Genomic DNA, 15,449 nt, shown 5'->3' on the forward strand with positions numbered 1-15,449 from the left:
CACACTTATGAAGGACTTGAGATTATCTTAGAAGAAACAAAACGATCTAGGGCTAGGAAGATATAGGAAGGGACAGTAAAGTGAGGAATGTAGTTCCTTGAATATTTCTCTTAAGAGGGAAAATGGTATAAATTGAGATAAAGTATCAAGTTTTACCTAACCCCATTCATCTTTTTTTCAAAATTTTGAAAAAGTTAGGGTTGATTGTAGTTTATCATTTTTGTTTGGTGGAAAAAGAATGAATTTTTGGGTAATGATTTTTATTTTGAGTGCTTGAAATTGTGCAATTCTTAATGACCTAGAACTGCATTCATCAACAATGTCTTACCCATTTTCTCTCTTGTTTTGATACTACCCTTGATCATCCTTCTTATACTTGAGTAACTCATCTCTTCGTATAAATTTTGTATTTTTCATTATGATTAATATTTTTAAGTGGTTTGTATAATGTTTTACTTCATCCATTAATTCTTTTCCTATAAAAAAAATAGGATTAATTGTAGTTTATCACATGGGTTTGCTGGAAAGAAAAAAAATCTTGGATTATAGTTTCATTTTGAGTGCTTAGAAATGGGTCATACTTGATAATCCAAACTTTCATTCTTCATTTCTTATCTTGTCTTCATAACTATCCCTCATCATCATCCTTATATTTGGGTAACTATCTCTTCATATAATTTTTTTTTTAATATTTCATTATGATAAATTGTTGTAAGTGATTTGAATGACATTTTACTTCATCCTTAATCTTATTATGAAAAAAATTAGGGATGATTAAGGAAATCATATATACATCTTAGATACAACAATCAGTGTAACCTCACAAGCGGGGTTTAGTGATGACAAAATATAGAACTCATTTACCTCTATCTTTGAGGGGTATAGAAGTTATTTTAGATAAACTCTCGTCTAAAAAAATGTAACCAACACATGAAAGTAAGAAAGAAAAAAGACAACAAAATAAAAATGTATAAATAAGTGTAGCAACAAATATTAATGCACATTGGAGAAAAAGAAACTATGCAATACCTAAATCATGAAGTAGGACAACACTCAACTATCTACTAGCTTTCTACCCTAATCATCGACCATCATACCTCTTTATCTAAGGTCATGTCCTTAGTTAATTGAAGTTGTATCATGTCCTGTCAAACTACTCCCTTAATTCTTTTTCAACCTACATATACCTCGGCCTAACTCCTACTACGTACAACCAACCTATTATACATCCTCACACGGAAAATACTCACCCCTTGTGTAGTATAACTTCATTCTAATCATATCTCTCCTAGTATGCCCACATATTCATTTGAGCATTTTCATTTCCACTGCCTTCATCTGCCTCATACGATAGTGTTAGTCTAACCGCCACACTATATAACTTAGCTTTAAGCCTTAGTGACATATTTCTATTGCATAGTATACTAGAGGTGAACCCTCATTTTATCCACCCCATTCCAATACGGTGTGTGACATCATCATCAATAAACTTGTCTCCTTAAATTATAGACCGAAGATATTTAAAATCTTGAGTATGACTAGTGCATTAATCTTCACTTTCATTTCCACCTCAAGGGTTATCACTGAACTTACACTCCATGTACAATCAATTCGATGCAATTTAATTCAGAATATCTAATAGAAACATCAAACAATACAACAAGAATACTAAAATAACTATGCAAGAGTAACAACATATCAAAATAAAATATCAAAACAAGAACGATAGAACCTGGGTGTAATCGAGGGCCGTCCAGATTATGAGGAATGATCAGACGATGTAAAAATCATCAAAGCTCATCAAGTGGGTGGATCGAAGGAACTAGGTCACCCCAAAATTCATCGTAAAAAAGGGTTTCATTTTATTGTACATGTTGCTTCGCAGATGTAAAACACACACATACACAAAGAGATAGAAGATGAAAGAGATAGATCGAAAGAAGTAAAGGGGGATCTACGATGATTGACTCCAACCAACAAGTAGAAGAAGTGGAGGGATAGAGATAAGGAGAGGGAAGGGGGGGGGGGATAGAGAGAGAGAGAGAGAGAGAGAGAGAGAGAGAGAGATTGGGAGATAGGGAGAGATTGGGAGATAGAGAGAGAAATAAATAGAAAAAAGAGCCCTTATTAAGCGAAATTCACTTTGTTGTCGTATATTCTAATTTTAATGCCCTCATATCTCTACATATGTAAATTCATTTATTAGTAAGATGATAATAAATAATGATCATTCAAATCAAAATATATGTTTTGGGTAGATGGATATAGACCATGTTGTGGTATTAATTGCAATTCCTTAATTATTTCCACCTCATGGGTTATCACTGAACTTGCACTCCATGTACAATCAATTCGATGCAATTTAATTCAGAATATCTAATAGAAACATCAAACAATAAAACAAGAATACTAAAATAACTATGCAAGAGTAACAAAATATCAAAATAAAATATCAAAACAAGAACGATAGAACCTGAGTGTAATCGAGGGCCGTCCAGATGATAAGAAATGATCAGATGATGTCAAAATCATCAAAGCTCATCAAGCGGATGGATCGAAGGAACTAGGTCACCCCAAAATTCATCGTAAAAGGGTTTCATTTTACTGTACATGTTGCTTCGCAGATGCAAAACACACACATACACAAAGCGATAGAAGAGGAAAGAGATAGATCGAAAGAAGTAAAGGGGCGATATACAATGATTGACTCCAACCAACAAGTAGAAGAAGTGGAGGGGTAGAGATAAAGAGAGAGGGGAGAGAGATGGATAGATAGATAGATAGATAGATAGATAGATAGATAGATAGATAGATAGATAGATAGATAGATAGATAGATAGATAGATAGATAGATAGATAGATAGATAGATAGATAGATAGATAGATAGATAGATAGATAGATAGATAGATAGATAGATAGATAGATAGATGGGGAGATAGGGAGAGAAATAAATAGAAGAAGGAGCCCTTATTAAGCGAAATATTGTCGTATATTAAAATTTTAATGCCCTCATATCTCTACGCGTGTAAATTCATTCATTATTAAGATATTAATAAATAATGATCATTCAAATTACAATATATGTTTTGGGTAGATGGATATAGACCATGTTGTGGTATTAATTGCAATTTTTTAATTATTTTTAGAGTTATGAAGAGAAATCATCTATGAAGAGATAATATATACAGTTGGCTGATCTGATAAGAATATTTATATGTAATAGTGGTATTTAATAGAATATTGATGTTAGTGTATACAAAATATTATAGGGTAAATATCGTTTTCACCCCCCAACTTTGCTTTAAAAATCAAACTCGCCCCTCAACTTTGAACAATAATCAAACTCCCTGGCAACACCATCAGGGATGAATATAAGGGATTCAGGACGAGTTTTTCACCAAATACACAATGGTAATACAAGTCTTGTACTCATCCCCGACAACACCATAACCCACTCGTAGATTTATCTTGGGTCAATTATCTTGATTTGGGCCTAGACTGTGTTCTCTTTTTAGGGTAAACAACAGAAATCTGTTAGTTTATTACCTAATTACTTATTTTCCCTTTAGTTTTCATTATTATGAATCCTATTATAAACTGAACCTCAGATATATGTATCATTTAGTGTGTCTAATTAAGAGATATAGTTGAAAGACATTAATTAAGAAGGAAATCACGTTTGTAACAACTTTTGAAGATATGACATATCATATATATCTCCTAAAATAATTCAAATCCTATACTATGATAGGATCTTAAAATTAATAATTACTACTTAAAAAGCACTATAGTCTATGAAATAAGAGTTGTATATAATAGCAAATTCCAAGTGTCTGGTACTCCAGCAATACACCAATGGCTGCAATCTAGTTCACCACTTGTGCCACAAATAGATGGATGCCCATCTTTTCTTAATTGAGTCAACAATGTAATATCAAGCAATTGTACATGCTTCTTCATTGTGTTCAACACTTCCTTTATGACAGGTTCTCCTGGATATCTTTCTCCTGGATAAGTTGAACCTCCTATGGGTTTGGTTTTCCCCTTGCAGTTTACTCCCTTTGGTTCACCCCAATTTGCACCACTAGTCAAAGCCAACCAAGAAAAAAGATCACATATATATAGTGTTATATATATCCTCCGCTTCATATTATCAGTCTTTTAAGATTTGACACATTCATTGAGAAAGAATATAGTATTAATTACCTTAATTAGTTGTAATTGGTAGCAAAGTCGTATAAACGAAAGGATGGTCAGATAAACTTCATTCTTCATAAATTTGCTTTTAACACAGAGAGTAAATTAAAGGGCATAATACATGTATTGACAATCCCTTAAATTTATCAATAAATTCCATTCAGACATTTAAACTAAGATATGTTCCAATTAAGCACATGAACATGATAGAATATTCCTATTGGACACAAATTTTGAAAAAAGTTTTTATGTGTATAAAATAACTAATATTTGGAATGAAAAATAATAATTCATCAAATTTAAGGTACTTGCGAAAAATGAAGAGCAGGAATTCCTTGAAAGAAAACACTAGTCTTGTTAGGATCTATGTTAGTGTCAATCCATTTAGCCCAAGTACTCAATCCAATATTATATTCTTTCATACGATCCATATCTTTAATTAGTTTGCCACCAACTTCTAAGTAATCCCACCTAAAAAAAAAGGAACAAATAGTTATCAAGAGCTCCATATATATAAATGACTCATTCGCTGTAGAGACAGATTCAGAATTTAAAATCATATTTTTTATTTTCACATAAAATGAGACAAATGAAAGTAATAACGAGTCATTACGCTTGTAATGTTCCAGTATGAGTCCACCAATAATAATTGTTAAAGATTAAAACATCAGCTCCTTCCCAAATTGAGGTGTTGGTAATTGAATCAAGCTTCAAAATTCTACCATCTTTCTCAATGGAAAGGTCTACCAGAAATTCATTCTTCAAGTATTGCAATGACACTTCATATTCCTTTCAATATTATCAACAAAATAACAAGTTAGACAAGTTCAAGAACAAATCAACAATAAGAGTAATTTTTTTCTAAATAAAATAAAATAATTTATTTACACAAACAGTGTAAAAAATATTTACATAATTACATCAACTTTAAAATAAATCAACACGATAAGCTTATTAGCTTATCATTAGTCCGCTATCAAGTGTTAAATTACTTTGATAATGTAAGAAAACATAATTTTCACGTGCTTGACTCATAAAAAAATAATTAAATAAATGTTTATGCTTACTAGAAATTTGAGAGTGATAAGAGTATCCCCTGTCTGATAGTCATATTTGGAAGAAGGAAGAGCAGCATAAAGCAAACATGCAACGGGATTCCCATTGATTGTTGCCTAATGAGTCTCCCACAAACACAATTTTTTTACCTTTCATTTTTTCTAGCAAAGCTTTTCCATCAAACCTATAGACAACAAATTCAAGAAAATAAATTTATTTATACATATAGGTTTAACCAAATATTGGAGGAGGGAGGAAGTAATATTAGGGACGATAAAATCAGTTCATGAAAATATATATGAGACATTCAATCCGTCCATGAAATCGAGTGATGATAAATTTTACTTCAATTTATACATATAGGTTTAACAAAATATTGGATGGTGGGAATAATACTAGAACTGACAAAATTAATCCATGAAAATATGACTGACACAATTTGTCCATTTATTGGTTCAACCTATTTTAACTAGTTCAATTCAGTCCATCTAAAATTTTGGGTAGATATGTAGGTCAAATTGATCTATAAAAAAACCTTAAATATTTTTAAGAAGACATTATTTCTGTTGATAGGTTATATAGTTATAATTTTTTTTATTAAGTACATAGAAAATTATAAAAGAACAAACAAAGAAACTACATTTTACTAAAATCTATATAAAGAATTTTATTTTGTGCCTCACACAATTGATGAGTGTGTGAAATTTCTTTTTGTTTAAAAAATTAGTGGATTCAAATTTTATACTTTGAATCCACTAATTTGTGAAGTAAAAAAGACATCTCACACAAGATTTGCATCAATTTTGTGAGGCACAAAGGCAACTTTTTTTATATTTTCCATTCCACTATTTTTTTTTATAATCATGATAATAAAGTCAACTTACATGTATCTTGACTAATTTTACAAATATATGTTACCTTCCACCATCAACAGATACCAGATATGAAAAAGAGTTTAAGTAGCAAGTCATACCTTGGGAGATTTGCAAGTTGTAGGCTGCCATCTATATTTGAGATAAAACTCATCAACCCTTCCATTCTTAAGACAATTGAATCCATTAAGTAAAAAAGGACAATTTAATGAATCATAAATTGGGTAAGATTCATCATAAACCCAACTTCCTTCAAACAAACTACAATTTTCCAATGTTGAATTCATCCCATTTGATTTGTGAAGAAAACATGATATTAATAAGAGAAGAAAATGAATATAAAGGATAGTCTTTTCCATTAGATAAGAGTTTGTGAAAATAGAGAACTTTGAAAATGACAATGTATACAAGAATTTAGAACTTAAACAAATTAAATGAAGCTACCAAGATTAATATACACCTTCCTAATTTACATAGTCATTTAAGGTAAAAAAAAAGTAAATTAATTACTCCCAAGTGATTAATCAATCTTACTAAATATGATAAATTTGTTTTAAACGGTAAATTAATCACGTATGTATGAATAATAAATAAAAATCTAAAGAATAGAAAATTTAATGTTATTTTATATAAGTCTTGTAAATCTTTTAAATCCTCAGATTGCATAGCAAATTGAGAAATTAATTAAAGAACTTTCCAATCACATACAAGGAAAGTAATTTGAAAAAATATCAACTACTAATATACTGTCAGTCTAAAGAATTTTCTTTTTACACTATCAGGATGTCACCAAAAAATATTTTCAAGTAAACATTCTTAAAATATAAAATTTATAATCTTGAAAATAAAATAAATTACCAATTACAAGTAAATATAATTTAATGATATAATATATTTTTTACATCAATAATTTACATAACTCGAACGCATATAAATAATTTGAATTTTTAAGAAGGTGGGGTGACACTTTAAGACGAGAAACCACATTCATCATTTTCCTTAATTATGACGTCAACTTTTCAAGAAATGTCTTAATTATATCATATTAATATCTTATACATGTAGAAATATTCAAAAAGAACGTACAAGCTATTTCTTTTGTTAGTTAATTAGTCACATACATTGGTTAGAAACAATACCTTTCGAGATCGTTTGGTACGCTAGATAAGAAGGAATATTTTATGATTAAGTTTGTAATTAAATTTATATTCTGTTTGATTAACAATCGTCTTTGAACTATGTTTACATTGCTGTTACAGCACCAACATATTTCAGAATTAGATATGCCTCTTCTAACAAGAACTTCCCCTATAGGAATTCTTCTAAACCATAACCTCCATATATTACATGAATGACACCTTAAAAGGTAATCCTTTCTCCCATATGTTTAATATCTTCTCAATAGGCTCATTTCTATTTCTATACAACTCCCAAGCTGATTTAATCTTAAATTTTTCATATCCACTGGGCATCCGCCAAGGATTGTCTCTTTCCTATGACGGTGTTAGGTTTCCCAAGTTTCTGGTGACATGATTAAAAGTTTCCTTATCAAGATTTTCTTGTATACTGTCTAATCCCATCCATCCTCATTGAACAACTGATTAACTGATTCCACTTGATCATGGTTCAGATTCATATGATAGTGTAGGGCTCCTAATTGAGTCCAATTATCAAATCATACACTAGTATATCCTTCCTTTGTTTCCCATAAAATTTCTTGATAAAAAAAAATCTCTTGTCAATAACATATTCTTCCGTACTTGAGAACCCCCTTTCCATTCTACTGTATGTGGTTTGTGCCTCTTACAGTACTCGTTCCACCTATAGTTAGACCACATTGTATTGGTTGTCCTAAATTTCCACCATAACTTGGCAAAAAAGCCTTAGAGAGGTCAAATAAAGACCTAAGCCCCAATCCTCCTCCTTCTTTTGGCATACATACATCCTTCTATGTTATCCAGTGGATAGATCTTCCCTCCTCTTTAAAGTTCCACAGAAATTTAGCAAACATTCTATGAATATCATGTATTACACACTTGGGGGGAGAGGATTAAGGACAAATTAAAGATAAATAGGGATGCTCTTAAGCACACTATTTAATAAAACTGTTTTACCCCCAAAAGTTAGAAGCTTTCCCTTCCACAATTGTAACTTGTCTTGAATTTTCTTTAATAATACTGTGAAATGTACCTTCTTCTTCTTAGCATGACCAATAGAGCAACCTATGTATGTCAAAGGAAATTAACCTCTTGAGAAACCAGTGACATCAATTGTCTAGATACATGTTTTGCCTTATTATATACATAATATGAGCTCTTATCTTTATTAATCAATTGTCCTGATTGTTCCTCATATTTTTGAGGGATGCTCTGAAGCACACTATTGATTAACTTAGGGTATTTTACAAGTTTTTTGTATGAAGTTTTACTTCATCCATTAATCCCTTTTCCCTAAAAATAAGGATTGATTGGAGGAGCGCTTACTCTTAGATACAATAACAACAATATATTAGTGTAATTCCGATCCACAAGTGGAAGCGGAGTTTGAGGAAGGTATATGCAGATCATATCTTTACCTTTACGGAATAGAGAGGTTATTTCTGATAGACCCTCGACTCAAAAAAAAATATCTAGCACTTGAAAGTAAGAAAGAAAAAAAGACAACAAATAATAAATGTACAAAATACGTGGATATTAATACACATTGGAGAAAAAGAAACTATATGATACCTAAATCATACTATTAGAAGTATAACAACACTCAACTACTTGCTAGCCTTCAACCTTAATGGTGACTCATGAACACCACTTCCTATATATGATGCCTAAAAAAGAAAACAAATATAAGTTGACAAAAGACTATCATCAGACAAACTGATCATACTCCAAAAAATGATTTCAAGTTCTCTAAAGACTATTTTTTTTTAAAAATTAAGTGTATGTGTGCCATTGTCCGTGAATCTATCGTGATTGTATGTGTTGCCATCTTCTAATATTTACTTACTTATATTCCATGGAATCAATCTAGATGTGCGCAAGGTGGCTAGATCACCACAATTCTAAAATAAGTACTTAAAAGATATATTCATTTTATTCGAACTCTTACAACTAAAATAAGAATTACGATATATGAAAACATGATTTTCTATAGTCACTAGATATATTTTATAACTTTCCAAATTTCAAAATGAATGAGAATAAATACTGAATCAAACAAGAGACGTGAGGAAAATCTTAGAGACATACCATGGTGGAAATAAAATTTAAGGATTGATGAAAATTCAAAATTCAACAAATTGTGCTAAATCAATCGTTAACACAATTCATATATTAAAATATGATAATCACTCTTTTGTTGATGAAAACATAGTTCATCCTTTTGTTTTCAGTACCACGTCAGAGATTTATCAACAAAAAAAGTTATTATCAGATTCTAATATACATTTATGAGTTATGTTAATAATTGATTACATACAAATTAATGAGTTCTGAATTTTCACCATTCCTTAAATTTTCTTGTTTCCACCATGATATGTTTCTAAGGGTTTCCTCACTTATATATCTCGTTTGATTCAGTATTTTTGTTCTTTTTACGAACTTAATGTCGATAAATCTGCGAATCTATAAATTCATTTCGGCCAATTGAACCTTCTCGAACTCTTTCTTTTTAAGACCCAAAAAGATTTGTGCCAAAATAACAGATGCCAAGAAGAACAAAAGTCATTGGACACGTAATGAATCTTGAAGTACTATTTCTGCATCTCCTTTTCGTTTTAATTTTTGAAATTCGGCAAGTTATAAGTATATCCTGTGACTATCATTAATTAGAAATTCTTATTTAAGTTGTAAGAGTTCCAATAAAATGGATATATTGTTACTTTTAGTTGTAGGACTCCCATAAAAAGATACAAAAATCACTAGTATAGTGGTTTTGAAGATTTTGTATCTTTTATTTTGATTAATTGTTATAAGTAATTTAGATGAACTTTTACTTCACTTGTTAATCTTTTTTTCAAAAAATAGGGTTGATTGTAGTTTATCACATGGGTCTACTAAAAAAATGAATTCTTGTACTATAGTTTTCATTTTAAGTGATTGGAAATGGATTATTCTTGATGACATAGAATTCTTTTCTTATATAACACCTTGCCAATTTCCTCTAGTCTTTATACTATCCCTGATTTTTTATTTTATTTTGAAAGATCTTCCTTCTTATACTTGGGTAACTCATATTTTCATATAAATTGTGTATCTTTCATTATGATTAATGTTATAAGTGATTTGTATGAAGTTTTACTTTACCATTAATCTTTTTTTCTAAAAAAATAGGGTTGATTGGAGGAGCTCTTATCTCTTAGATACAACAATAATATACTCAGTGTAATTTTACAAGTGAAAATCGGGTCAAGAAGAATAGAATGTACATAGACCTTATCTTTACCTTTGTTGGGTAGATAAGTTGTTTCAAATAGACTCTCAACTCAAAAAAAAAATGTAATCAACACATGAAAGTAAGAAAGAAAAAGAGACACCAAAATAGAAATGTATAGAATAAGTGTAGCGACAGATATTAATAAATATTGGAGAAAAAAAAACTATATGATACCAAAATCATACTACCATAAGTATGAAACCACTCAACTATGATATTATACAACCCAGTCAACTACTCCGTATTTGTCTTTCTACATTCTTCCAAAAACTCATTGGGATCTCACCTTGTGAACTCTCTCCTCCCCTCCTCATCTTACAAATAACCCTCCCCCAAACCTCCGGAACATTTATAGATTTATAGTACCCAAAATTTGATCGAATGTGTCTTCAAATGCTAGCTCTAACTACTCTGACATGATATCCTTATCCCCTTCTTTGTTCAAGAGCTTAAGGGAATATGTTTGCTATCTCAATTTAATGTGTGTGTTTTATTTAAGAAAATATAATTGGACTGGTTTAGAGTCGCCACTTAATTTTTAAGAAAAATCAAGAAAACTATTGTTTTCAAAAAGACTAAAACAGTAAATCTATTGAAAACTATTAAGGGGGTTCGAGGTTCTTATTAACATTCTAGGAAGGTTTTAAAAGCACCTAGAATGTCCACTAATGTGGTTATCCGACGATTAATTATTTGACTTAATCCGATTTGAACAATTGTTATAAGTAGGACCGGGAAAGGGGAAATATTAAGATTTTATCTAAGTGGAATATTTTGCAAAATTAAATTTTTAGGCCTCGTTAAAGGTGATTGATTTAGTTAAGTTATAAAATCAAAACGGGTATCTTTTGGGGATTTGAGTTTTAAAACCTTAAGATTTAGTAACACATTGACAAATAAACACTAATAAAGTAAAAAAGGGGAATTTGGGCCCAAGTCTGGTTTTCTGTCCGCCTAGGCCAGCACTTGGGCCCATTTTCGTTTTAGGCCAAAGGCCCATTTGAGCGGCACCTGTCCAAAATTAAAAGAAATAATTTCCTTTGGGCCTCTGGCCCAAATTTCACCTGTCCTAAGAACTAACGCAATAATAATATATAATGACGAGGGGGCTTAGGCCCAATATAACAAAATACAATTCAGAAATAATAGAGGCGGGCTTTTGGCCCAATCCTTTTCAACTCCCGATCTGCTCTACTTTTCTTTCAACTTCGAAACCTGTTCATCGATTCTTAATAGGCTGGCCGACTCGATGAAAAAGGAATTTGAGCCCTTAAGGCTCCCCCCGAAATGCAAGAGAGAAGATAGGAGTTCGTAGTGAACTCGAGCGGATTTCACATGCAAACAAAGGAGAAATAAGGAGTTAAAATATTATCCAAATTGATAACAAGACTAAACTGATTTAAGACACTTAACCCTATTAAAGTATTTCATGCCGAGTAATGTTGAGCATTAAAAGCTTTGAAGAAATAACTACATTGATCATTGGAAATTGACAAAATCAATATAGTAGCTGGCATCATAGGCATATGGACAACAAAATAAAAATAAAGAAAATAACAAAAATAACAAAAGGAATAAATAGAAACAGATTCGAGAGAAATAATTCAACCCTTTTCAATACACACATTTGTTTATAGTCAGTTGAGCAAGGAGCAACTAAGGAAATTTTTTTTTTTACTATTGAACCCATAAATAAACACATTCTACGTGAAATATATATACCAAACAAGGATGTTTCCGAGCAAGTAATCGATCAGCACTACTCAGACCCAAAATTATTTTTTGAATAGGGAGATAATATTGCTATATCCAAATAACCAAACACGATAACATCATTATTCAATTACTGAATCAAGCACGTCGAACAGAAGCTCAAATAGGCATAAATAGACAAGATATTCACTGGAAAGGTTACTGTTTGAGCAATATTGTTTAACACAATGACAAACTATGCCAAATGCATGCCACACCCAAGGTAATGCCATTTTTTAAATCATACGGAGGAAAAAGGGTTGTTTTAACAATTGGAAAATAGTATTAACATAGGCAAATCAGTATATCACAACATTAGAATTTCACACAAGTCATTTATGAAATAGGAAGCTAGGGGGGTTCGACATTAAGGACGAGATCAAAGGAATAGAAAGCCGTTTTAGAAGCTTAAAATTGCAAACATTTCTCAAACTATTACATATTCATAACCGATGAAGACAAACCAAGATTAACAGAGGAATACAAATATAAGATGTGAATCTATAAAACTTTGACCCGACCACATAATGGAATCACATAGGACAGATATATCGCATTGAAGCATTCAACAAACCGGCAATAACTAATAATAAATGGCCATATAACAAAGCTTTTCCGACATCGAAAAATATCGAATCGAGATGGGAGCAGAGGCGAGGAGAACGCTGAAAAGGAAGGAGTGTTACCTTCTTAAGGGCAGCGACTGAGGCGAAAATGAGCAGGGGCGACTTCACCACTATGCAATCTTGAACACGAACAGCGAATAAGAGGCCTGGGCAGAATCCGGGCAGCTAACTCGAGTTCAAAGGAAACTTGTGAGAGAGCAATGGGTATTACTGAAAAGAAAGCGAGATAAGGATCCTAAACGGGATAGCTTCTCTATTTCGGAGGGTATTTCCAATGTATTCAAGCTATTTCTTCTTAAGCTATTCTTATATTTTGCTAAAAAGAACTCTTCCAACTCCCCAAAAAAAATCAATCCCCCTCCAATGAGGAAGAAAATGAGCATATATAGGGGGAATTTAGGGTTGTTTTGAGGGGAAAAGATGAGGGCAATTTCGGGTAAGAACAAGACCCAATTCGAAATTCAAACCTAAAAAAATCTTGCACTAATTAAGGAAGACATACTTTTTCTGCAAATTCAGCCCATTCCCGAAGAGGAAAGGGCGAGATGGACGCTCGAGATCAATTTATTCGTCCTCAGGTGCGACGTGGTCTCATCTCGCAGCTGCAAGGACGGTTCTTGGCTAGAAATGGCGCTGGAACAGTACTGCTGGAACAACACTGCGTTGTTGCTGCTACTCACGCGAGGAAGATGAAGCGTGGGGCGTTGGGGTCGTTGTTTGCTATGTATTTGCTGGAAAAAAAAGAGATGGGCTGACACGTATGTAATTGTATTGTTGTATGTTATTGTCTTAGTTGGTTTATGCATGGATAATGGGCTGGGTTGGGGAATTATGGTGGGCTGCTGGTAGGAAAATCTAAGTGAATGGCCCAACTTAGTCCCTTTTTATATAGCCAAATGAATTATGATTTGACCAAATTGAATTTCCCTAGTAAATTTGGTTAAGACTTAAATACGACGAATTAATATAATTAATTAATGAGCTTCTCAATCTTGAACAAAATAAAATAATTAACTCGAATATAAACTAACCGATTTCAATAACTCAAAATTATAACTATGAATTATACTAGACTAAATTAATAAAATATTTACTAAAACAATGCAAAAATCTTTTGATATGGTTTTCAAATATTTATAAAATATATTAATTATATATATAATTATATGAAATACATTCATTATTCAAAATACTATAAAAAGTCGACTGAAATTAACTAAAATAATCTTGAAACTATTTGAATTTTAAAAAGCTAATTATTCTAAGTCGTTTGAAATCTAAAAAGCTCAAAAATTAATTACTATCGGGGAGGGTCAAAATTAGGTGTCAACAGTGTGCCGCTTCTGCCAACAGTTCATCATTCTCTGATACACTTTATTTGGTCTACATGACACATGCTCTTGTCTCTCGTGTCTTGGTGAGCATATACAACTTTTTGTTCTTGCCTTTACACTCGAGCTCTTCATACAAACACTCAAAAATTATCATTTTATCCATCATGACCACTATCTTTGTTTTCTTCCTCCATCTTATATTTCTCCCTAATTTTCATCTTATCCTCCCCCTCAAAGATTTACACTAACACCATATTACAAACCTTATTGGCTTAAGATTTTTCTTGAATCTCTTTATTTCACTACCAATACCCTTTTATGCCCAATGGGATTACCCCTCGAGACTCCTAAAACTTCTCTAGTTGTTTTCCTGATGAAACCAAGTATTCTAGTCCACATTATATTTGCTTCCCTACAACTTCCCCAAGCCGTCATATCCACCAACTTCTCCCAATCTCCTGAGTTTTGGCTCTAATTAGGCCTCTCCCATATAATCTTTGTGTTAGCAAATGCAGAAATAACAAAGCTTATGTTAGTTAGAAGATTCCAAGAGTTAGTTACTAGTTGATGACATGGCAATAGTTAGTTACAAAGTTTGTTAGAGATATTTTGTATTCATTCATAGTAAGAGTAGTATATATAAGCATGTATGTACAGATTCACTGAATCAAGACATTAATACAATCTTCTTCCTTCTTCTTCTCTCAAATGCTCTGTGAATTCTCCAAGGATTAATCTCCATTCATGGAGTTAACATGGTATCAAAGCCCACGATCCTAAAGGATTAAACAACAAGTAGCTAAGCAAAAGGTGCTCAGATTCACCACTGCTCAAAGGTGAATTGAAAGAAAGCATCAACAGTAAAGCTCAACAACAATGGCGAATGGAAGTGCATCTGAGGAGACAAGCACTGGAAATGAAAATGGAAATGGAAATGGAACTTCAACTCAAGTTGCATTTCCAGTAATTGATCACAATCATCCGTTATTTCTTCAACACACTGATACTCCAGGTAGTTCTCTGATCTCTCTGCAGTTAACTGGTTCAGAAAACTATGCTTTGTGGAGTAGGTCTTTTAGGATTGGATTGGTAGGGAAAAGCAAGCTAGGCTTTGTAGATGGGCGATTTCCTAAGTCCATGTTTGAACCAATTCTGTTTGATCAGTGGGAAAAGTGCAATG

The 15,449-nt window shown here is 31.9% G+C and overlaps 2 protein-coding genes across 4 annotated transcripts in view; both read right to left on the minus strand.

The window, feature by feature from the left end:
• Positions 1-3,662: 3,662 nt before the first annotated feature.
• LOC107063225 (protein trichome birefringence-like 42) lies at positions 3,663-5,369 on the minus strand. The gene is made up of 4 exons (XM_015314816.1): positions 5,266-5,369; positions 4,812-4,987; positions 4,511-4,669; positions 3,663-4,085 (listed from the first exon to the last, which is right to left on the minus strand). The coding sequence occupies exons 3-4, from the start codon at positions 4,627-4,629 to the stop codon at positions 3,794-3,796; spliced, it is 411 nt and encodes a 136-aa protein (XP_015170302.1). The 5' UTR covers positions 4,630-4,669; positions 4,812-4,987; positions 5,266-5,369; the 3' UTR covers positions 3,663-3,793.
• A 6,043-nt stretch (positions 5,370-11,412) lies between these two features.
• LOC107063231 (uncharacterized) overlaps positions 11,413-15,449 on the minus strand; it is a 21,560-nt gene continuing 17,523 nt past the window's right edge. For 2 of the 3 annotated variants that reach the window (XM_015314829.1, XM_015314828.1), the window contains exon 4: positions 11,413-13,100. In XM_015314829.1, the coding sequence (XP_015170315.1) occupies positions 13,000-13,100 (101 nt within the window). In that variant the 3' untranslated portion in view covers positions 11,413-12,999. Of the gene's footprint in view, positions 13,105-15,449 lie in introns of all 3 variants that reach the window. The other variant, XM_015314830.1, reaches the window with a different exon arrangement.

Source organism: Solanum tuberosum, unplaced genomic scaffold, assembly GCF_000226075.1.
Source record: "Solanum tuberosum cultivar DM 1-3 516 R44 unplaced genomic scaffold, SolTub_3.0 scf00322, whole genome shotgun sequence".
NCBI classification, from domain to species: Eukaryota; Viridiplantae; Streptophyta; class Magnoliopsida; order Solanales; family Solanaceae; genus Solanum; species Solanum tuberosum.